This window comes from Elephas maximus, chromosome 6 (genome assembly GCF_024166365.1).
Source record: "Elephas maximus indicus isolate mEleMax1 chromosome 6, mEleMax1 primary haplotype, whole genome shotgun sequence".
Lineage (NCBI taxonomy): Eukaryota > Metazoa > Chordata > Mammalia > Proboscidea > Elephantidae > Elephas > Elephas maximus.
This window is the reverse complement of record NC_064824.1, coordinates 24,270,833-24,296,722: the sequence shown is the minus strand read 5'-3', so window position 1 is coordinate 24,296,722 and position 25,890 is coordinate 24,270,833. Positions and strand designations below refer to the sequence as shown.

Genomic DNA, 25,890 nt, shown 5'->3' with positions numbered 1-25,890 from the left:
CAAGATCACTTTACAATCATCTGAAAATCTTTAAAAGATAGACTTCATTATGAACCAGTTGTAGCAGAACTTCTGGGACTAAGTGCTGGGTGTTAATAGTTTTTAATCCCTCCCCCAGGGAATTCTTATATACAGCAGGATAAAGAGTATTCCCCATAGTATTGCTGAAAATTAATTTCTAAAAAAAAAATTAGCATACCAAAATAGATCATTTTAGCCTAGCATTCCTGTAATTGCTAAAATTTCCCCTAGAACTTTTCCAGTCAGATCATGGGATATAAATGATAACTGGACTGATGGATTTAATTTGAAAAATTTTTTATTAAATTTGCTCAAAAACATTGTAAGAGGATATTTAAAAATTAACCCTAAGCAATCAGTAGTCCAATTCACCTAACTAGCAACTTTATTCAGCCCATCCCATTTTCTTCAATATTTAGTTGTGTGAAATTGAAAGCATAATGAAATATTTTATACCTTTTACTTTATTTTTCTGATTCTACATAACCACATTCATTTTTAATGTTTTATTTTAATGTCTCTGTGTGTGTGCATGTAATCTGAATTAAATGATATCCAATTCAATGAATGCTTTATTTTCCTAGCTTCAAATTATTTGGGGTTGTTACCAGATGTATAATATGAAATTAAAAAACAAATATTTGACATTTGGTGTTACATAATTAATTTTATATTTGATTTCAAGCTGTTAAAATCAGACTTATATAAAAAACTAAAGAAATCTTTTCAAAATGATCATTTGCACAAAATGATGTTGGTGTATTATTTCTCAAGTCTGGCATTATTTGTATATTCCTGTATGTAGATTACCAAGCAGTGATATTGAGTCATTGTTATGACTTTTTATTTTGCCAGGGGTATGGTGGCTATATTGCATCAATGATCTTAAAATCGGATGAAAAGCTTTTTAAATGTGGCTCAGTGGTGGCACCCATCACAGACATGAAGTTGTATGGTGAGTATTTCCTACAGAACGACCTAATTTAATGGCTTAATTTGTACAAAAGAAAACCCCAATTCAGAGGCACACAACTGAGCTCATTTATCAAGGGTTATTTTTTTTTTTTTTTTATTAAACCATATCTTCAGCAGCTTATCACCTCCCTTATTCAACTGATTTTACTGGGGCATGAGAACTAATGTGAAATGTGGGAATTAAATAATGAAATATACTAGTGAGATGATTTTTAGTTTATTCTTAAGTTTCTGTTTTCTTGGGTCACAGCATCAGCTTTCTCTGAAAGATACCTTGGTATGCCATCTAAGGAAGAAAGCACTTACCAGGTACATAATTTTTAAATAATGAAAAAAGAAGAGTTTTTTTTTTTTTTTTCCTAAAAACCCAGTCAAATTGCATGGTTAGATATATATGTTTATAGACATATGTGCTTTCCTTTCTAGGCATCCAGTGTGCTACACAACATTCATGGCTTAAGAGAAGAAAATATATTGATAATTCATGGGACCGCCGACAGTAAGTACTATATTTCGTGCTAGTCTTTGACAGAGCCTGACCTCGTACAATGGGGTACATCTAAAAAATGAGGTCTTGTAAACCTTCTGAGTTTGTAAGTAGAGTAGAGTGGCACAAAGAAACAGATGCTTGACCTTGCCTAGGAAACACAAAAGGACACCATAGCAGACCTCAGGGAGTGAGTACAAGGAGGGAATCCCAATACTGAGAAGAGGCAATAAACCTCAAAAACCTGTCCGTTCTACATCTATGTTGTTCCATACAGTAGCCACTGGACACGTGTGACTCAAGACATTTGAAAACTGATTGGCGTAATTAAGGAACTGAGTTTTGAATTGTATTTAGTTTTAATTAATTCAAATTTGAATAGCCACATGTGACCAGTGGCTATTGTATTTTTCAGCACAGCTCAAAGGGACACTAGCCTGGAAGATTACAGGAGCACAAGAAGATGTCAGCACTGAAGTGAAATTTTGTTGAGCCTACTCACTTGAATGGAAACCCTGGTGCTGTAGTTCTTAAGAGTTCAGTTGCTAACCAAAAGGTCAGCATTTTGAATCCACCAGGCCCTCCTTGGAAACCCTATGGGGCAGTTCTACTCTGTCCTATAGGGTCACTATGAGTTGAAACTGACTCAGTGGCAACGGGTTACTTACTACAATGAAGCTGAAATAAGTTTTCTTCTTTTTTTTTAAGCCATTTTTATATCACTTCTCATTGTATCCATTACTTTATACACTGGAGATGCATGTGATAGACACTACTACTAATAAATAATATTTTATATCCACCTGAAGCTTTTAGGACTCAAAGAAATTATATTTTTATTATCCTATGTGATACCTTACAATAGGAGACCAAGTATTTACAGCCCCATTCACAGATAAGAAAAATAAATTTCAAGGAGAAAAGAAAAACTGATTTACCCAAGGCTACCTGGCAAGTGAGCAAGGGAGCCAAAGTCTTGAATCACTCTTTCCTAAACATTGAACTTGTTTTCATTGAACCACGCTGCCCAGCCTCAGTATTTTCAACCTATTTTACAGCCAAAAATCACTATGAAGTTCCCATATCAAAATAATTATATAGCCAGTTCCAGACCTTAATTCTCAAGCATGTCATGTAGTAGTTACTAAATTACACCCTAGATCCATATTGTTATAAACAAATAATTGAATAAGTAAATAAATGGGGAATAAAAGGCAAATCTCCCTTACTGAAGAATTTCAAAGTTTTATGTGGACGTTTCCCTCCAGGGAGGTGGAGCTTATCTCTCCTCCCTATCTTTGAGTTTAGGCTGCAGTTAGTGAATCGCTCCTTAAGAATACTGTGTGGAAAGGGAAGAAAACAGAAATTTTACATCGAAGAAAGCTGATAAACACTGTTTCAGCCAGGTGAGCAAGGTTAACAGTGATAAGTTATGTTTTTCTTTGTGCCCTTTGACATGATGAAAATGGCACTTTATGGTTTTCCTCCCAGAAGTCCATACCACAGTCTAACCATGAGAAACACTCAGACAAACCCAAGCTGAGGAACATTCTACAACATATCTGACCAGTACTCCTTAAAAGAGTCCAGGTCACCAAAAATGAGGAAAATCTGAGAAAATCTCATAGACTAGAGAAAAAAGACACCTGGCAACTAAACGCTCTGTGGTAACCTGGATGGGAACCTGGGACAGACAAGGATACAAGGAAAAAAATTAGTGAAATCTAAATGAAGTGTAGAATTTACTTAAAGGTAATGTACCAGTGTTTCTTAGTTATGACTAACCAAAAAAAAAAAAAGCGAACACATTGCTGAGACGTCCAACCCTCAGCAACTCTTCAGGACAGAGTAGAACTGCCCTATAAGGTTTCCAAGGCTGTAATTTTTCCTGTACAGCCAGAATGCTCCTTAGAAGCAAGGATGATGAGACTACGTCTTATATACTTTGGACATGTTGTCAGGAGGAATCAGTCCCTGGAGAAGGACATTATGCTTGGTAAAGTACAGGGTCAGCAGAAAAAAGGAAGACCCTCAACAAGACGGATTGATGCAGTGGCTACAACGATGGGCTCAAGCATAACAACGATTGTGAGAATGGTGCAGGGCCAGGCAGTGTTTCATTCTGTGGTACATAGGGTTGCTAAAAGTTGACACGGACTCGATGGCACCTAACAACAACAATCTTTACTGAAGCTGACTGCCATGTCTTTCTCCTGTAGAGCAGCTGGTGGGTTCAAACTGTAACCACTGCACAACAAAAACAAAATGAAATCCATTTCCATCAAGTCAGTTCTGACTCATAGTGACCCTATAGGACAGAGTAGAACTTCCCTCTAAGGTTTCTAAGGAGCAGCTGGTGGATTCAAACTGCGGACTTTTGGTTAGCAACCAGGCACTTAACTAGTGTGCCACCAGGGCTCCAGTGTACCACCAGGGCTCCTTAAAGTGCCATAATAATATAGTAAGAATAGTGGAAATTGGGTGAGGGGTATAAAGGAACTCTCTGTACTATCTTTGCTAAATTTCTGAAAATCTAAAAAAAATTAGAACTTAGATGATAGCCTAAAAAAAAAAAATGATAGCCTAGCAATTATTTATTTGGTGAAAAAATAATGAGAGAGCAGAAAATTTTGAAGGAGGTTAGAATTTTGTTCTAAGGTATTAAGACCTTGCATCCATTTGAATAGTAATAGCATTAAAAAAGCAAACCAGATACCATCAAGTCAATTCTGACTCATGGTGACCCCATATGTTGCAGAGGAGAACTGCACTCCATAGGGTTTTCAGGGCTATGACTTTTGGGGAGCAAATTGCCAGCTCTTTCTTTCAAGGTGCCTCTGGGTGGGTTTAAACTGCCAACATTTTGGTTAATAGTTCAGTGATTAACGATTTGTTCCATCTAGGGACCCCTAATAGTAATAAGTAGCAATTATTAAACCCCGACATAAAAAAAAAAAAAAAAATTTTTTTTATATGTCAGACCCCCATGCATCTGTCAGTTTGTCTTACTGTGGGGGCTTGTGTGTTGCTCTGTTGCTGGAAGCTATGCCACCAGTATTCACATACCAGCAGAGACACCCTTAGTGCACAGTTTTCAGCTGAGCTTCCAGACTAAGACAGACTAGGAAGAAGGACCTGGCCATCTACTCCTGAGAAGAATCAGCCAGTGAAAACATTATGCAGTGGAATATTTTCTGATATAGTGCCAGAAGATGAGCCCCTCAGGTTGAAAGGCACTCAAAATATGACTGGTTCCGGAAGAGCTGCCTTCTCAAATTAGAGTCGACCTTAATGACATGGATGGAGTCATGCTTTCAGGCCCTTCATTTGCTAATGTGGCATGACTCAAAATGAGAAGAAACAGCTGCAAACATCCATTAATAATCAGAGCCTGGAGTGTACAATGTAAGAATCTAGGAAAATTGGAAATTGTCAAAAATGAAATGGAACGCATAAAGATCAATATCCTAGGCATCAGTGAGCTGAAATGGACTGGTACTGGTCATTTTGAATTGGACAATCATATGGTCTACTATGCCGGAATGACAGCTTGAAGAGGGATGATGTTGCATACATCTTCGCAAAGAACATTTCAAGATCTATCCCAAAAGACAACACTGTCAGTGATAGGATAATATCCATATGCCTGCAAGGAAGATCAGTTAATATGATTATTATTCAAATGTATGCACCAACCACTAAGGCCAAGAAGATGAAGAAATCGAAGATTGTTATCAACTTCTGCAGCCTGAAATTGATACAACATGCAATGCGGATGCACTGAAAATTACTGGTGATTGGAATGCGAAAGTTGGAAACAAAGAAGAAGGACTGGTAGTTGGAAAATATGGCCTTGGTGATAGAAACGATGCCGGAGGTCCCATGATAGAATCTTGCAAGACTAACGACTTCTTCATTGCAAATACCTTTTTTCAGCAATAAACATAAACAGCGACTATACACGTGGACCTCACCAGGTGAAATAAACAGGAATCAAATCGACTACATCTGTGGAAAAAGACAATCAGTACCATCAGTCAGAAGAAGGCCAGGGGCCAGCTGCAGATCAGACCATAAATTACTCATATACAAGTTCAAGTTGAAACTGAAGAAAATTAGAACAAGTCCACAAGAGCCAAAGTATGACCTTGAGTATATCCCACCTGAATTTATAGACCATCTCAAGAATAGATTTGATGCATTTAACACCAGTGACTGAAGACCAGACCAATTGTGAAATGACGTCAAGCACATCATACATTAAAAAGACAGAAGAGAAAGGAAAGACCGAAATGGATGTCAGAGGAGACTCTGAAACTTGCTCTTGAACCTCGAGTAGCTAAAGGAAAAGGAAATATGATGTAGCCAAAGAGTTGAACAGAAAATTTCAAAGGGCAGCTCCAGAAGACAAAGTATTATATGATGGCATGTGCAAAGACCTGGAGATAGAATACCAAAAGGGAAGAATAAGCTCAGCATTTCTCAAGCTGAAAAAACTGGAGAAAAAATTCAAGCCTTAAGTTGCAATATTGAAGGACTTTATGGGAAAAATATTAAATGACACAGGAAGCATCAAAAGAAGATGGAAGGAATACAGAGTCACTCTACCAAAAAGAATTGGTCAACATTCAACCATTTTAGGAGGTAACATATGATCAGGAACCATACTGAAGGAAGAGTTCCAAATGGAACTGAAGGCATTGGTGAAAAACAAGGCTCCGGGAATTGACGGAATATCAACTGAGATGTTTCAACAAATGGATGCAGCCTGGAAGTGCTCACTCTCCTATGCCAAGAAATTTGAAAGACAGCTATCTGGCCAACAGACTGGGAGAGATCCATATTTATGCCTATTCCTAAGAAAGGTTATCCAACTGAATGAGGAAATTATCAAACAATATCATTAATATCACACGCAAGCAAAATTTTGCTGAAGATCATTCAAAAGTGGCTGCAGCAGTATATTGACAGGGAACTGCCAGAAATCAGGGCAAATTTAGAAGAGGACGTGGAACCAGTGATATCATTGCTGATGTCAGATGGATCCTGGCTGAAGACAGAGAATACCAGAAAAATGTTTACCTGTGTTTCATTGACTATGCTCAGGCATTCTGACTGTGTGGATCATAATAAATTATGGATAAGAATGTGAAGGATGGGAATTCCAGAACACTTAATTGTGCTCATAAGGAATCTGTACATGGATCAAGAAGCCCTTGTTCAAACAGAACAAGGAGATAACTGCATGGTTAAAAGTCAGGAAAGGTGTGCATCAGGGTTGTATCCTGTCATGGATTGAATTGTGCCCCCCCAAAATATCTGTCAACTTGGCTAGGTCATGATTTCTTGTGTGGTTGTTTCCCATTTTATCTTCTGATGTGATTTGCCTGTATGTTGTAAATCCTATCACTATGATGTAACAAGATGGATTAGTGGCAATTATATTGATGAAGTCTACAAGATTAGGTAGTGTTTTAAGCCAATCTCATTTGAGAGGTTAAAGAGAGAAGAGAGCAGAGAGACATGGGGACCTCATATCACCAAGAAAGCAGTGCCAGGAGCAGACTATGAGAGAATAAATTTCTCTTTGTCAAAGCTATCCACTTGTGGTATTTCTGTTATAGCAGCACTAGACGACTAAGACATATCCTTTCACCATACCTATTCAACCTGTACTTTGAGCAAATAATCCAAGAAGCTGGACTATTTGAAGAACGGGGCATCAGGATTGGAGGAAGACTCATTAATAACCTGCGTTGTGCAGATGACACAACCTTGCTTGCTTAAAGTGAGGAGGATTTGAAGCACTTACTGATGAAGATCAAAGACTACAGCCTTCAAGATGGATTACACATCAACATAAAGAAAACAAAAATCCTCACAACTGGACCAATAAGCAACATAATGATAAATGGAGAAAAGTTTGAGGTTGTCAAGGATTTCATTTTACTTGGATCCACAATCAACACCCATGGAAGCAGCAATCAAGAAATCAAAAGATGCATTGCATTGGGCAAATTGGCTGCAAAAGAGCTCTCTAAAGTGTTGAAAAGCAAAGATTGGTGTTTTCATTCACCTCATATGCGTGTGAAAGCTGGACAGTGAATAAAGAAGACAGAAGAAGAGTTGATGCCTTTGATTTGTGGTGTGGGCAAAGCATATTGAATATACCATGGACTGCCAAAAGAATGAACAAGTCTATCTTGGAAGAAGTGCAAGGAGAATGCTCCTTAGAAGCAAGGATGGCGGGCCTATGTCTCACATACTTAGGGCATGTTGTCAGGAGAGATCAGTCCCTGGAGAAGGACATCATACTTGGTAAAGTGGAGGGTCAGCAAAAAAGAGGAAGATCCTCAACAAGATGGATTGACCCAGTGGCTACAACAGTGGGCTCAAGCATAGCAACGATTGTGAGGATGGCGCAGGACCGGGCAGTGTTTCCTTCTGTTGTGCATAGTGTTGCTATGAGTCGGAATGGACCCGAAGTCACCTAACAATAACAACAGCAACAACATATGTCAGAAAATGTGTTAAAAGCTTTTAAGAGTATCTTATTTGTTATTCAGGAAAAGATTGTATGGTAGATATTATTAATTTTCTTATGTAACAGATTGGGAAAATAAACCTTAAGGAGTTTATGCTTGCCAAAAATCATACCATTATTGAATGGGGGATTTGAATCCAGATACGGAGGCTCTTATTCACTGTGCTCTGAATAAACAAGTTATATTCAAATATAAATTACTTTAAATTTAGCCATCATCCTGGAAGATATTAGGGATATTTCAAATTTCTCTGTCAATATGTTGTAGCTATTAAGGTGAACCATGTTATTCCTGTCTGACTTGACCAATCAAGGACTTGGTGCTTCCACAACTGATAAAATGCAGAGATTCAGACTGCTCCTTTCAGAGGAAACACTTGTGTGTGCGCAGAGGCAGACACATGTACACACATACACACACATGCACACGTACATATTATGGACCTGTTGGATAACAGGTGTTCAGTCAATGAACTGTAATGCTACTATGATTAATATTACCTTCAAAAATTGCCAGCAAATCAGTTAACTTGACCAATTAGACTTCTAATACCCCTGTTTAGAAAGGAGCACATCACAAGTAGGAATATGCTTTGTACTAGAAATTAAAAAGAAAAAATTCCTATTGAAAAATCCCTTTGGATTTTTATGTTTTTCAGCTGTATCCATATAGAATAAGAATGGGGTCTTTTTTGTATTTTTCTGAAATAGTGAACAAATTATATGGGGACCATCTTCCCTTAGTCATTGATGCTAGTAATTAGCATCTCTACCAGCTTACATTTATAGAACAATTTATACTTATTTAAAGATTTGGTGGTAATTTTCCCATTAAGTACAATAAGAAGATGTTTAAAAAGATCCTGGGCATATTTAAAAAAAGATTGAAAGGATTGCTAGGTAGTACGATTAATCAGTAGTAGTTAATTACAGTAATAAAGAAGCTGAAACTATGGATAAAACTGCCCTGGTTTTGCAAGGACAGTTTAAAAATATTAGCTTAAAAGTTATTTACAAAAATTTGGAGAGATACAGAGGACAGGAATGAATACCCCCAGGTAGCATATGAGCAAACTGATACATAGAGAGATTTTGGAGACTGGCCCCAGTCTTCATAGCTACTTAGTGACAATCTGTATTACCAAATCCCTAGAATACTTTGCCCCTGATGTCAGAGTTTTGGATATCAAGTTCAGGAAGAGGAATAAAGAAAGATACAGAAGTAACCAGATTGGTCCATATTAAGAGGGTCATTATGAGCCAGAATCAACTCAATGTCGATGCCTTTTTTTTGTCATAGTGAGATATACATGTTATTTTGTAACATTGGGTATTCTATTCTAATTTAAAATAATAAGGCAGAAGGTCATTACCTAACTGAAAGTGGGCACTAGGAATCTTCAGGAAGGAAGAGAAAGTTGGCTTGCTGTATGAACATCCAGATCAACATTTGCTATGTTAAAATTTGTATAATGGTATAAAGGATGTGAACAATTAGAAATAATAAGTGACAACCAATGAAGTAAACCTAAATACCATCCCATGGAGTAAGTACAGGCTTAGTGACAGCACCTGTTTTTTGTTTATTTTTTTATAATGTGAAGCTCAATATTTTAATCACCATCATGTCCACTGGCTTTCTAGTTAAACCTAGATATCACTCTTTTAAATGTGTAACATATGTAAAATAAAAGAGTTAATCTCTTTGGAAACAATGATATGAAAAAATATGGGTCTTAATAAACTTCCTTCCTTCAAATATCATTATTTAATGTCTTGCAGCGAAAGTTCATTTCCAGCATTCAGCAGAATTAATCAAACACCTAATAAAAGCCGGAGTGAATTATACTATGCAGGTAAGGACTTTTTCAGAAGACTGTGCTTTCCTACCTCGGTCTTTGGGTTGCAAGGTACAGAATCCACCTTCTGCAGGCTTATGCCTGTGATTGATTGCCCCTAGTTCTCAGGGAAGGGACTACTAGCTCTGTGGGGACTTCCATCTTCATCTGTAAGAGTCTTTCTTTGAACTTTCAGTCAGGGCTTCAACTTTAGTGAGTTCTTATAATATGTATTTAAAATCTGGTTCCCTCAGATGATTAAGAGGATTGCTTTGGCAGAACACCACACTTGGTCTTCTATGGGTTAGGGCTGCCTCTTCCATTGTCCCTTACGTAGTCATCACGCTCTTACCCTCTGCACTACTCCAACCGCCCCCATCCCTGCCATTACTTTTAACTATGTGCGTTTAGGTACCAGAGATTGTGTCCTTGACTCCTAATTACATCGAGAATAGGGATCAGTTCGTGCATTACAACTGGGTTGCATGAGCTCCTTCAAAAATAGCTTTTTCTCCTCAAAATTTGCTCATATCACTGATAATAAATAGCTTTCTATTTATTATCTTGTCCCCTTTCTTGCCTTCCCTCTCTTTTCATCAGACTTATCAAAACATGTTTTGAGGAAATATTACAAGAGAGGAAGAAAGGATAAAACATCATTTGTATTCATACATTCGACCCCATTTGAGACCTAATTGTCAAAGACTTATTTGCTCACAGTGAGTGACCACTAGGCTAAGATGGTTGATAAGACATACTTGATACCAGCAAGGAACTTTCAGTCTGGTGGAGGAGCCATAGAAGTGAAAAGCATTGAAAAGAATTCCTCAGCAGCTAGAACTGAAAGTGCTTCAACATATCTAACGCACAGAATACCAGGGTTAGGCAATGAAAGATGAAAATGTAGAGGTTAATATGTGATGGGCCATGCCGGAAGCTATGTTCACAAGTATGGGGTTTTATTCACAGGTCACCTAAAGGGCCATTTAAAAAAAAATTCACTCAGAATTTACTTGGTCATATTTGTACTTTAAAAAGAAATCACTTGTGCCATTTATATTGGAAAGGGCATGAACAAGGAAGTCTACCTTTACTTATTTATTTTTTTGCCAACGAAGTCCCAGCTTAAATTAAAAAAAAACAAAACTGTTTCATCTCATAGCAATTATGTTATGCTTATAACTAAAAAATGCCTAGCATAAAGAACTTGAAGTTGAATTAGGTGAAATTTTTGTTAGTTAGCATTTCTCCTAGGTTCCATGCCACCGGGACTAAAGGAATGAATGCTGATGGAAAGGAGAAGAGCTGCTTTGGTAACTTAAGTCTCTTTTCCCGTCCACATCTTAGGTCTACCCAGATGAAGGTCATCACATATCTGAGAAGAGCAAGTATCACCTCTACAGCACAATCCTCAGATTCTTCAGTGATTGTTTAAAGGAAGAAATAGCTGAGTTACCACAAGAACCAGAAGAAGATGAATAATGGACCCTATTTGTATCGGACCGAAGGGGATATTGAGGCTCAATGAAACCTAACTGAGAGACTGACTGTCATATCGCAGATGCTTCAGGATTTTGAGGGCAGCTTAAGGAGATGACGCTGGAACAGCACAGTCAGAGACAATGACCTAGAATTTGAATACAAAAGTCCAAGTCTACTGTGTTGCCAAGGGTGCAGAAGCTGTTCCTTTGTAGAAAGAAGGTCAAAGGGTTGGTTTCCTGGGAGAAGTTAGTTTTGCATTAAAGTAGGAGCAGTGCATGTTTTCTTCTGTTCCCCCCTGTTTGTTCTGTAACTAGTTGCTCTCATTTTATTTTCCATGGCCACCCTTCTCTTTGCATATAATGCACAACTTATCAGTACAATGGTCCCTGATCTCTGATGGCTGAGCTGCAGTCTAACACTTTACTGTACCCTTTACAATAAGTGCAATTCTTTCATTGTCTATTATTATGCTTAAGAAAATGTTCAGTTAATAAAAATACAGAGTATTTTATGTAACTTCTGTTTTTAAAAAGGCATTATTAAATGATTCAGAGGACATGTAGAAATATGGATTTCAGCACCTTCCAAAGTTCAGCCATTTATCAGTAGATACAATATCTTTAAATCGGCACACAGATGTATGCCGCACACTATATCTACACACACGTGTGCATACGCAGTCTATAGAACTCTCCTTACATGTTATTCACGCGAAAAGCAGAAAATGTTGATGAATTAGAAGAGATGCTCTTATACAGACTATAATGGATACTTTGTTTAATGAGCCAAATATAATGAGACATTTTTTTCCAATTCAAATTCTAGCTATTGCTTTCCTATAAATGTTTGGGTTGTGTTTGGTATTGTTTTTAGTGGTTAATAGTTTTCTAGTTGCAATTTAATTTTTTTGGATATGATACCTTGTCACATGTAAATTAGATACTTAAATATTAAATTATAGTTTCTGATAAAGGAATTTTGTTAATGCAATGCCACTGAGTGCTATTTTGCTCTTTTGGTGGAAAAGACTTTTTTTAAATACTTGGTCCTTTTAACTTCTATCTCTTGATGCAGAATCCATTCTCATTGTCATTGTAAAAGCAAGGAACTTGATTATTTCATTTACCAGTTACTATTTAGTATTCCGTGCCTGCCCAGTACATCTGTTACTATTTAATTGAAATCCTTCTGGTGAGAATAAGTAATGAAATATTTTTTATTCATCGCCCAAAAAGTTCTCAATAGCAGTGTCTGCTATTTATTTTGAATTGAAGGCAAAAAATGCATCAATTCCCGTGCTATGTTGGCTTACAGCAGTAAGTAACTGAGAGTGAAAAAGAAACTTGACTGCCTGAAGTCAATTTAAATCATGAGAATATTAACTTTGGTGACTTAAGCCCAAGAATATCTTCTCCCTTCACTTTAGGAATCATCCAGACGATGTCTAAAAGTCTCTAGCCAGCCTTCAAAGTTCACATAAACCTAAGCACTATACCATGTTTTTGTGGTTTAAGACAGTCTTTAGGGCAGGCTAGATTACCATGATACCAGAACAATAAAAGGAACCACGAAAACGTTAAGAATTCCTTCAGTCACTCACCTGTTTTATGGAAGGATCAACCAAAAAACCCCTGAATATTTAAAAATGTGTGAATTATTGATTGGGTAGTCCACTTTTCTTCCAGATGCTTTGGAATTGTATCTTCACTGCCCTTCTGAATTCCATTTAAAATGGGAAAGATTCTCTCTTTTGAAAGACCCATGTCAGATATTTTTCACAAACGATATACAATTTTTTTTTTTTAATGAACAAAATATGTTGTGATGTTTAAAAGGAAAGTTTTGCCTATTTTATTAAGATGGAAATTTCTTTTTAGGCTGATTTGATGTCCAACTGAAGCTTTTTAATCAGTATTTTAAACTTCAAGCACTAGAGTTTTTTATGATGCAAATAATTATGTTGTCTGAAAGATGTGGTTTTATTGGATGTCTATTTGAGTAACATTTTAAAAAGTATTTACCTTTTACTGTTCATTATTTCTCTTGTTTTATTATTATCATCAATGTTTATCTATTTTTCAGTTAATACAGTTTCTAACATGACTGACATTTGCCTGGAACCCACTTTGACCTTAAAGACTAAAAATAGCTCAGATGAAGACATATTGTTTAGTAGGAAGAAGACGAATTTCAATCCCCATGATGAGTTTTAATAATTGGGCCATTTTAGTTAAAGGTAATGTTCACCAACACATAGTCACCAAGTATTAAAGGAATCAGGAAACTGAATTTTTCCCTTTATCCGTTTACCCTGATCATAACTCCACTCCTTCATATGTAGTTAGGCATTCCTAGAGTTCCCTAGGGTTTGGTGATAGGATTTCATGAAGAAGACCAGGCTCGATTCCCAGCCAACGCACCTCACACTTAGGCACCACCCGTCTGTCAGTGGAGGCTTGCGTGTTGCTATGATGCTGAACAAGTTTTCAGTCCAGCTCCCAAACTAAGATGGAAGAGGAAGAAAAGCCTGGTGATGTCCCTCAAACATCAGCCAAAAAAAACCCCTATGAATCACAAGGGTCTCATCAGCAAGGGATCATGAAGATTGTTTAGGACTGGGTAGCCTTTGTTATACATGAGGTAGTTGTCATCAGGGCTCACTCAAGGGCAGCTCAGAATGACAATGTCAGAGTCCCCTAGGAAGCCAGTAGCACGTTTGACAAGTGTTTACCTTGTTTCCTTAAAGTTGAAAAATCGAGATAAACCAAAAATTTTCCAATAAAACAGGTAATCAACGTTAAATGATCTACAGAGATGAACACATAATATTTTAAAACTATTCTTTAAAGGGAAAGTGTTTTTTTTTCTTTCTTTTTTTCACTTTAAATGTTTCCATTAAGAAGTTTTCAAACATAATCCTCAGAGGCTGAGGAACTATGTTCCTATGTTTGAGTTTCCTGTCAGAATAAAGGGAATAGGACTTCTTCAAATGCAAGAATGTGTGTGTTTGGCTTGGATGTTTAGAATAGAAATCACCATTGAGGCCTCACACATACAATTGGTCTTTACCATATTTAAGCCATTGTACTTCAGATGGTGGGCTTTGAAAAAAAGGTGCCTGGGAACCAATTTCTCTCAAGTCTCTAGGTTCACTGAAGGCATATAGTGTCTGTAAAGAATAGTGTATAACGCACCTCTTTGTTTTTCTGCACATCCTCAGACCACATTCACATCCTGTAACCAGCCTTGCAAAGTAGATATAATATAGACATAACCTGACACCTCAGGTGCACTGCCTGTCTTTCGCTTTCTGCTCTGGGAATTACAATGATACTTAAGTCAATCACCTGTTAGAACCCTACAAACCTGTATAAGGATGTTAACATCCCGTTGAAACCCAATTAATGAAAAGCAGTAGCAGGTGCTATATGCTCCCCTTTTCCTTCTCCCAGACATTCTACACCTACCTTTGAGGGCTCAGTGGGCCCCAGTTGTCCATAGCTGCTTACCCTATGTTTTGCTCTTCCCTATTTTATTCTTCTTAGCCTCTATTCCTCCTCTCTAGGATAACTTCTCAAAATAAACTCCATATGTACCAGCTGTTGACTCAGGCTCTGCCTTCAGGTGAAACACTTCTTTTCCATGAGGTTTACCAATATGGATATTATCAGAAGAAGAAATAAACTGAGAATAAGGAAACTGTTCATATTCGGGTTTGAATAATGTGTTTCTACTTAAAATTTATGGTGGAGCATGTGTTAAGTGCATTATCAAATTGGATCTTCACTCTCGCCCTGAAAAAGATATTATTATTCCCATTTTACAGATAAGGATATTGAGTCTCACAGAAGTAACTTGCCCAAAGTTACATAACTAATAGGTCAATATACGGAAACCAAGTTCCATCCAACATAGAAGCTCACGTTCGCAGCTACTCTGCTCTACAATACCCTGAAACCAGGAGGTACATTTGAGCCATGTTCACTCCATCAGAGAAAATATTCTGAATATAACACATAGTTCCAGATGAAGAATGATTTGACTGGAATAATGCTAAAAGGTAGATGAAACCCAAACGTACCACAGTTACATGAACCATACTTGAACTTACATGAATTCACTAAGGTCAGGAGGACAAGTGTAATTTTAAAAAATGAGTTTTTTGTTTGTTTTTTGTTGTTTTTTATTTGTTTGTGTTTTTTTTTTTTTTTCTCTTGGAGGTAATGTGAAAGTTCTTTCTGTCCATGAAAACCCTTGTCCAAATGACCATGACTATATTCCTGAGATGTCACTGGTAAATTCCCTTTCTCTAGCATTATGCCAAGACATTCCAAACTCATTCCAAGAGGCATACATTTGCTTTGGAGCATTGTGTTGACCAAAGCACCCAGGCTTGTAAACGTTAGAACCTCATCAATCGTCAAACACTACAATAATTTGCCTGTTGGATGTTTTGGCACAAAGACTCAAATACACAGTCAGTAATCCAGAAAGCACTTTGCAACGTTTAGTCACAGCAGGCAGCACAATCTGACGGGAAAATCACACTACCTCCCACTTTTCTACAGCCACAGAAGTATATTTGCGTGATCGCTGATCAGGTCTGCTCACAACACTTTTATTTCATATGTTCCATCAAGAGGTGGAGAAAGAATCTGTGAATTCAGAAATGCCTTCTCCCACCAGAAACAAAGGCAAATAAGTTTAAAAAGTAAAACAAGTCACATCAAAGCACACTTGATTATTTTTGTTTCAGACTTAAAATTAAGTTTCAGATTGTCTGATACAAGCATCACAGGCTTTCGATAGTGCAGCTCAGTTACCAGGGAAGTTGCTCTGCTGATAACAGGAACTTACCCTCTTCTATCAAGCCTCACATCCTCTTAACTAAATTATCCTTAGTGGGAGTGAGGGCTGAGAATAAAAGTTTTCATACAGCCAACCGTATCATAGAAAAGAACTCACATTTGTTCAGCACTTTCTGCATATCCCAGCCTGTGCTAGGCATATTACCTACATTTTCTCAAGTAATCCTCAAACCAACCATGCAAGATAGATGGCATTGCTCTTTGATGAAGACGTAAAGATTCAGAGAGGTTAAAGAATTTTCCTCGTGTCTAACGGTAAGTAAATAATAGAATGAGAATTCAAACTCAGACTTTGATGACCTCAAAGCCTTCACGTGTGATAATCATAACCAAGCAGTTTTAGCTGGTGAGTCCTAAGGTTCAACTTGCAGGCATTTAGGTTACAAGCCCTAAGGCAACTTACATGTCTCCTTCGATTTAGTGTTGTCATTTAAGATGCTTCTGGGTGCAAGTAACTGAATCTAAAATTAAAAGTACCTTACATAATTGTGACTCAATATATGGGCAAATTAAACATTACCTGGAGATTTGTTAGAAACACAGGCTCTCAAGTACCATCCTGGCCCTCCTCAATCAGAGTTTAAATTTTAACATGACCCCCAAGTGATTTGTATGCACATTTAAGTTTAAGAATAAATGATGAGAACATTTAACCACTCATATCACAGGAGAATTAAAGTCGGAAGATTCTAGGGTTGGTTTGTAATGAAAGAAGAAATCTTGAAATTATTGGAAAAAAACAAGACTCCAGGAATTGACGGAACACCAGTCAAGATGCATTAACAAACAGATGCAACACTGGAGACACTCACTCATAAATGACAAGAAATTAAGAAGACACCTATCTGCCAACTGACTGGAAGAAATTCATATTTGTGCTCATTTGAAAGAAAGGTGATCTAACAGAACACAAAAGTTATCAAACGACATCAATAATATCACATGAAAGCAAATTTTTGTTGAAGATTGTCATGGATTAAATTGAGTCCCCCCAAAATATGTATCAAATTCTCAGTATTGGGTGGTTGTCCACGATTTTGTCATCTGATGTGACTTTCCTATGTGTTGTAAATCCTACCTTTATGATGTTAATGAGGCAGGATTAAAGGCAGTTATATTAATGATGCAGGACCCAATCTATAAGATTAGGTTGAGTTTTAAGTCAATCTTTTTCGAGATATAAAAGAGAAGTTAGCAGAGAGACAGGGGACTTCATACCACCAAGAAAGCAGCACCAGGAGCAGAGCGCATGTTTTGGACCAGGGTTCCTGTGCAGAGAAGCTCCTAAACCAGGGGAAGTTGATGACAAGGACCTTCCTCCAGAGCTGACAGAGAGAAAGCCTTTCTCTGGAGCTGACACCCTGAATTCAGACTTCTAGCCTACTAGACTGTGAGAGAATAAACCATCCACTTGTGGTATTTCCATTGTGGTATTTCTGTTACAAGAATGCTACATAACTAAGACAAAGGTAATTCGAAAATTCAAGCTGGGTTCAGAAAAGGACGTGGAATGAGAGATACCATTGTTGATGTCAGATGGATCTTGCCCAAATACAAAGAATACCAGAAAGATGTTACTTGTGTTTTATAGACTATGCAAAGGCATTTGATTTTGTGGATCAAAACAAACTACAGATAACATTATAAAATATGGGAATTCCAGAGCACTGTGTTTTAAAATTGAAAAAAATGTGTATGAAGGTTGTAATTTTTCATCAGATGTATTCAATCTGAATGCTGAGCAAATGATCCAAGAAGATGGACTATATGAAGAAGAGTGCAGCATCAGGATTGGGGGAAAACTCATTAACAATATGCAGAGGACACAACCTTGCTTACCAAAAGTGAAGATGACTTGAAGCACTTACTGATGAAGATGAAGCACTACAGCCTTCAGTATGGATTATACCTCAAAATAAACAAAAATCCTCACAATTGGACCAATAAGCAGCATCATGATAAATGGGGAAAATATTGAAGCTGTCAAATATTTCATTTTACTTGGATCAATGATTAATGACCATGAAAGAAGCAGCCAAGAAATCAAACAGTATTGCACTGGGCAACTCTGCCGCAAAAGACCTCTTCAAAATCTTAAAAAGCAAAGGTGTCATCTTGATGCCTAAGGTGCATCTGACCAAAGCCATGGTATTTTCAATTGCCTCATATGCATTTGAAACCTGGAAAACGAAAAAGGATGACTGAATAAGAATTGATCAATTTGAATTATGGTTCTAGCGAAGAATACCGAACATACCATGGACCAAAAGGAAAACAAATCTGTCTTGGAGGAAGTACAGCCAGGATGCTCCTTAGAAGAGAGGGTGGCAAGACTTTGTCTCACTTACTTTGGACATGTTATCAGGAGGGGCCAATTCCTGGAGAAGGTCATCATGCTTGGTAAAGTAGAGGTTCAGTGAAAAAGAGAAAGACCCTCCAGAAGATGGATTGATCCAGTGGGTGTAACAATGAATTCAAACATACTTTTGTGAAGATGGCACCAGACCAGGCAATGTTTCCTTCTGTTATACTTTGGGTCACTATGAATCAGAGCTGTCTTGACAGTACCTAAAAACAAGAACAGAGTTGGTTTAACAGATTTATGGTAGAGTCAAATCCCAGCCTCCTCTCATATTTTCACTCTTCTGGTCTCAATCTATTAGTTGTTCCTGCAATGACTTCAAGATAACCGCAGCTATCTCAGATATGAAGTTTTTTCACAGCAATGTTCAAAGATAGATGGGAAAATAGTGACTCTCTTCTTGTGTATCCTTTTATCAGAAAAATGATTTTCTCTGGAAATACTAAGTAGAATTCTCCTCAACTTTCATTGCCCTGGTTTAGGTCACAGTCCTCTATCCTAAAGCCTGGGAACTTATTTTTTTTTGAAATTTGTAACCTCTAGCTCACCCTGGTGGTGTCATGGTTAAGAGCTAGGCTGCTAACAAAAAAGTTGGTGTTCAAATCCACCAGGCACTCCTTGGAAACTCTGTGGGACAGTTCTACCCTGTCCTATAGGGTTGCTATGAGTTGGAATCAACTTGACAGCAATGGGTTTTGGTTTTTTTAGCTCTCTTTCTAGAGGTTATAGATTTCAAAATTATAAGTTTCCAGGATCTTTTATATTTGTAAAATCTAGCAAAAGTGCAAAGGTGCCCTAGTGGCACAATGGTTAAGTGTTTGTCTGTTACACATAAAGTTCTTGGTTTGAACCCACCAGCTGCTCCGGGGGAGAAAGATGTGGCAATATGTTCCTGTAAAGATTTAGAGCCTTGAAAACCTAATGAGGCAGTACTACTTTGTCCTAAAATGTCACTATGAGTCTGAATTGACTCAATGGCAATGGGTTTGGTTTTGGGGGATTTGGATAGTGAGACTACAACAAATAAGAATAGAAAATTGGGTGTAAGATAGGTGCCAAGTGTATGGTACAGAAGAGAGAGATAAACGCTAATCATGGGGAAGGAGTCCCTGGGTAGTGTAAACAGTTAAAGCGCTCAGCTATTAACTGAAAGGTTGGAAGTTCAAATTCAAGCAGAGGTGCCTCAAAAGAAAGTCCTGGAGATCTATTTCCAAATAATCAGCCATTGAAACGTCCATGGAGCATAGTTGACTGTGTCGACCCTACAGCAACTGTTTTGTTTTCAACCCTGGTGACAGGATCCCTCCTGCTGCCGTTCTAGCTACAGGCCTACCTCAAGGTATTGGACACTGGGGGCTCAGTGTTTTATACAAACACTGTATTTGATGATGTCTCACTTTTTCTTCCGGAAAACTCCAAACACCTGCCTTACCCTGTGCTCCTAAATGCTAGTAAATTCTTCCCTAGTACACATTTGCTATGTTCACCTCTGCTCTTCATAGTTGACACACTTTCCACTGCAGGCAGGCAGTTTTGGAATTTGATGGCTGTACTAGCAGCCCTCTTTTGCAGGCTTTATTTGCTCCACCATGATTTATGATGCCTTAATTATCTCTGTATGGCCTGAAATCCTAGTTACACCATTAATTCTCCTGATTGATGGATTGTGTAAGACATCTACTGATGGGAAAAGAAAAGGCCTGACAAGGAAACACGGGTAACACAGCCTCCTCATTCATAAGCACTTTTAATGAGTATTTTCCTTATTACACTCCACCTTCATCCCTTTAGGACACCATGTGTGATTTTTAATGATCTTAATGATACAATTTGATTTTGAGCCCTTGGAGAGAACCAATTGTAAATTTCCTTGCACATATAAGTGGCAAATTTCAACTTCAAGGTTGGCTTCAAATCATGCAGTAACTCAAGTGTATTTTGTGCCTACTGTGTATGTGTCAGGTGGAAACCCTGGTGGCGTAGCAGTTAAGTGCTATGGCTGCTAACCAAAGGGCCAGCACTTCGAATCCGCCAAGCGCTCCTTGGAATCTTTGTGGTGCAGTTCTACTCTGTCCTATAGGATCGCTATGAGTTGGAATCGACTCGATGGCGCTGGGTTTGGTTTGGTTTGGTTTTTATGTGTCAGGTATGGTGTTGTACAATAGACTATTAAGACTTTTTTTTAACACTTAATCCAATTAATATATCCAATATAAAAATGGATATTTTAGATCAAATGGTGTAGCTAAATAAGTCGTCATCTACTATAAAGTATCAATGTATTAGCACTGCTTTTGTTTTGAATTAGTCCTTTGTAATGCTCTTCTTACTGCATATTCCATTCCCTTGGGCAGCCTTCCCCTTCTGAATAACTATTTCATCATGAAACTCATTGTTTCCAAGTCAATGGGTCTCCATTGCTCACTTTCATACTTAACAGCAGTTGGTCTATATGTAGGCGCCTATTCTACTCTGAGCCTTAGGGAAATTTGTTGGAAAGCACTGTCATTTTCTGACAATTATTTCCCAGTCCAAACTTCTATGTCAGAGGTGCATTGATAATAATATTTTCATTCAGTTTAGTTTTATTATGGTGTTGGTGAAGAATATTGAATATACCATGGACTGCCAGAAGAAAGAACAAAGGTTTTGGAAGACGTACAGCCAGAATGCTCCTTAGAAGCGAGCATGGTGTGACTTCATCTCATGTATGTTGAACTTGGACATGTTACCAGGAGGCACCAGTCAGTCCCCGGAGAAGGGCATTATGCTTGAGACAGTAGAGGGTCAGGGAAAAAGAGGAAGACCCTCAAGGATATGAATTGACACAGAGGCTGCAGTAATGGGCTCAAACATAGCAACGATTGTGAGGATGGCACAGGAATGGGCAGCGTTCTGTTGTGCATAGGGTCGATATGAGTTGGAACCGATTTAATGACACCTAACAAGTTTTTTTTTAACAAGTTTTATTTTGTTTGGTTTTGTGGTGTGCTGAGTTTATTTTAATTGAGCTTTTCAAGGATGGAGCCAAGAATTCACATCCTGTGGAAAGATAAATATTTCCAGAAAGTAAAGAAAAAAATTTAATTGATAATATAATGAATGGCCCTTTGCCCTTAGCTCACCACTTGGCTTTGGAACTCAGTTGTGTCTCTACTGAGCTTGAAACCAGACCCAGCCATTTTCATTGTGCTTTTATTAATTTTTTTCCCAGAATTTTTTCTTCATTCTCTGAAATCTAGGAAATGATATAATTTCCTTGCTCCTCTTTTGTTTGCAGGTTAAAAAGTGTTAGTGAATGTAATTAAAATGTTTGGTGTGTGAATTTATGCTGCTTTTTTTTTTTTAATTTAACCTGGATCCTATAAACATGTGAAAATATTCTTTAATTTATTCTTTTCACTTTGCTGTTGATTCCAAAGCATCTCTCTGAATTATTTTCAATTCTCCACAAGTCCCAAACCTCCCTCATTATTCTATCACATTGGGTATAACTCCTCATTCATGCTCACCTCTTATGTATGTAATTTCTATTATAGTCTTATTTGTAATTCACTAGGTAAATAAAAATATAATAATAATAGTAATAAGTAACATTAACTAATTGCTTCCTTTGTGCCAGGCCTTAGGCTAAGTGCATTAATAGACTTATTTAACCTTTAAAACAACTACCTATGTTACGTAAAATCGCCATGTCAATTTTTACATAAGGAAGCTGAAGCTTAGCAAAGTTAAGTAATTACTGAAGGTGACCGAATTACTAATTAGTGCAAGAGCCAAAATAAAAAATTTTAGTATGCTGAGAAAATACAGCCTTTGCCCACTAAAATGGAGTCATACATGGGCAAGTGGGAGCTCTCTTAGCTATGCCATCTGGAGCACACGGCCTCTATGCTGTAACCTTGAGGGAAGAGAAGGTTGAAGGGGATACACCATACAAGCTCTCAGTCACCATGGCTCTGAAGCAACACCTATCACATCTGCTTCTAGTCCACATTTAGGACAGTTCTGAGGATCCTAATCTAAGTGCAAAGGTTTGGAAAAGGCAGGGAAATGAGTGGATAATTTTAGTGAGCACAGCTCTAAGGCAGCTAACAACAACCACAGCTGTCCCTGGCAGAGTCCATCATATGACAGTTTACCAGTGAAACCAATGGACCTGGACTTCTCTTCACGGAAGCTATTTTTTTTAAAAAAAAACTAATTTAGTCTATTTACTTGTCAAAAGTCTATTGGGATTTTTTATTTCCTCTTGGGTGAGTTTGTCAGTTTCAGTAGTTTGTGTCTTTTTATGAATCAGGCCAGTTTTATGCAGGTTATCTAATTTGTCCACATATATTTATTCCTAGTATTCTGTTATAATCTTTTTATTTGTGTACAATCAGTAGTAATGGCCCCCTTCTTTATTCCTGACTTTATTAATTACAGCCTTTATCTTTTGTTCTTGGTCAGTCTGGCTAAAGGCTCATCAATTTTGTTAATCTTCTCAAAGAATCAACTTCTGATTTTGTTAATTTTTCTATTGCTTATCTATATTATATTTTAATTAATTCCACACCAATATTTATTATTCTATTCCTTCTGTATGGTTTGTGTTTATTTTGTTCTTATTTTTCTAGTTTTTAAGGTAAAAGTTTTGGTTATTAATTTTAGATTTTTAATGCAGTTATTTACAGCTATAAATTTCTCTCTGATGACTACTGATAGATGTATCACACACATTTTGATATGCTGCACTTTTATTTTCATTCATGTAAAAGTGTTCTCTAACCTTCATTGTGTTTTCTTCTTTGACCCACTGATTCCTTTACAATATGGGTATGGTGTCCGATTTTCAAATATATGCAAATTATTCCAAATTTTCTTCTGTTACTGCTTTCTAATTTAATTCTATTTTTTCAGAGACCGTATTTGTATAATTTTAATCCTTTTAAATTTATCAAGACTTTTTTTATGGTCTAACAGTCTATACCAGATAATGTTCCATGTACACTTGAAGCACTAGTTAAAAGGTCCCAAGACAAGACCTCATTTAAAATTTTCAGTGAACAGGGTTGAGTAGCTGGGCCCTATGAATGAGAGGAAGGTGTTACGAAATGGAGTTAGCAAGGTAGGCAGGAGGCAGATCATGCAGGTCTTCATCAGCCAGAGAGGGAATTTGACTCTTATTCAAGTGCAGTAGGAAGCCATTGAAAGTTAGTAAGCAAGGCTGTGATACGATCTGACTTGGGTTTAAATAATATTATTTCAGTGTTTCCTGGAGAATAAATTGAAAGGGTGAAAGAATGGAAGGAGAAAGACAATTAGAAAGCTATGTAATTATCCAGAGATGAGCTTATAGTGACTTGAAGTAAAATGCTGGAAGTAGACATGGGGAAAATAGACAGGTTTGGTATTTATTTTGAATATATTACCAATCACACTAGCTGACATGATGAATACTCATGGTAAGAAAAAAATTGTGCCTGAGGATGTTGCCTACAATTTTGGTTTGAGTAATTGGGTGAATGAAAATGCCACGTATTGGAATGGGGAGAAGAAAAAAAAAAGGAGAAAAGCAGATTGAGGAAGGGCAGATGGAGATAGCAAAAATTGTGTTTTGGTCATATAAAGTTTGAAATGACTTATTACTTCTAAATTAGAGACATAGTGCCCTAGTATCCTCTAGAGATTTGGGCTAAATCTTTCTGTTTGGTAATTATCAACATTTAGGTGGTTTTAAGCCTCGAGACTACATGGTATTTTCTAGGATAACAGAGAAAAGAGTAGTGCTAGTGATCAAGCCCCAAGTGTGTTCAGTCTTCAGAAGACACACAGAGAAATGTTGTTGCTGTTATTGTTAGGTGCTGTCAAGTAGGTTCCTACTCACAGCAACCCAATTTACAACACGATGAAATACTGCTCAGTCCTCACAATCGTTGTTATAGTTGAGCCCATTGTTGCAGCCACTGTGTCAATCCATCTAGTTGAGGGGCTTTCTCTTTTTCACTGACCCTCTACTCTACCAAGCATGATGTCCTTCTCCATGGACTGGTTCCTCCTGATAACACGTCCAACATATGTGAGAGGAAGTCTCACCATCCTTGCTTCTAATGAGAATTCTGTCTGTACTTCTTCCAAGACAGATCTGTTTGTCCTTCTGAAAGTCCATGGTATATTCAGTATTCTTCACCAACACCATAATTCAAAGGCATTAATTATTCCTTGGTTTTCCTTATTCATTGTCTAGCTTTCACAAACATGTGAGGTCATTAAAAACACCATGGCTTGGATCAGGCACACCTTAATCTTTAAAGTGACATCTTTGCTTTTTAACACTTTAAAGAGATCTTTTGCAGCAGATTTGCCCCATGCAATGTGTCCTTTGATTTCTTGACTGCTGCTTCCACAGGCATTGAGGAGGCAGTAAAGGAGAACGAAACTGAGGTCAAAATATTAGACAGAAGACAAGGAACATGTGGCACTTAAGCCAAGAAAAGAAGTGTTTTCAAAAGGAAGAAGCAGTCAGCTGTTTTAAAAGTGGCTGAGAGGTCAGGGGACATATGCTAAAAAGTACTGTCCTTCCTCATGGTCCTGTGGATCAGTTCTTTCTCCAGCCTAGACAGTTGGATGTGGAACAGTCTTTTCTACCTGTCTTGACATACCTCCCACCCGCAAATTTCAGTTCTAAGAAACATTCAATCTTTATGGATGCTGAAGTCATCTCTTTCAACCTGTAAACATTTTCATACATTATGAGCTCCTAGAAGTCCAATGCTTTTATTGTACATTTTGTTGTGTCTATTGGGTTTGCCTAAAACTGTTTCACTGATTACTAATTTCTCTGGGAAGAGCAGAGGTAGAAATAAAGGATTACATAATTTCCCTGAGAACTAGATATTTTAATCACATCTTTGGCTTTTCTGTTTAATTAGCAAAGAACTAGCAATTGGTAACTGAAATTGTTCATTTAGAAAATAAAAATTTATGGGTGATTCATCAAGTACGGTATCAAGTACGTATGGGAATGTTATTTTTAAAGGATTGGTTGATATATTAAAAGGAGATTTTTAATATTTTCAGGAAATACCTATGTATTTAGATGGCCCTTACACTGTAATGTTATTGCATGAAATTTTTTTTTAACTTTTTACTTCAAACTTATACAAACATGGAGAGCATAGTAAATCAAACCCTATAATCCAACTTCAACACTTAGCAACTCATCGCCAATCTTGTTTTGTCTCTACCCATATAGCCACTACCCTTTCATATTATTTTATTCATACAAGATAAGGATTTTTTATTCATAACCATAATGACATCATCACACC

General features: G+C 37.3%; 1 protein-coding gene across 1 annotated transcript in view; it reads left to right on the top strand.

Annotated features, from left to right (window-relative positions):
• The window catches only part of DPP10 (dipeptidyl peptidase like 10), an 846,520-nt gene extending 835,032 nt beyond the window's left edge, over positions 1–11,488 (top strand). The window contains exons 22-26 of the mRNA XM_049889192.1: positions 877–976; positions 1,247–1,305; positions 1,423–1,495; positions 9,810–9,883; positions 11,213–11,488. Of these exons, the coding sequence (XP_049745149.1) occupies positions 877–976; positions 1,247–1,305; positions 1,423–1,495; positions 9,810–9,883; positions 11,213–11,347 (441 nt within the window). The 3' untranslated portion in view covers positions 11,348–11,488. The remainder of the gene's footprint in view (positions 1–876; positions 977–1,246; positions 1,306–1,422; positions 1,496–9,809; positions 9,884–11,212) is intronic.
• The last annotated feature ends 14,402 nt before the right edge of the window (positions 11,489–25,890 follow it).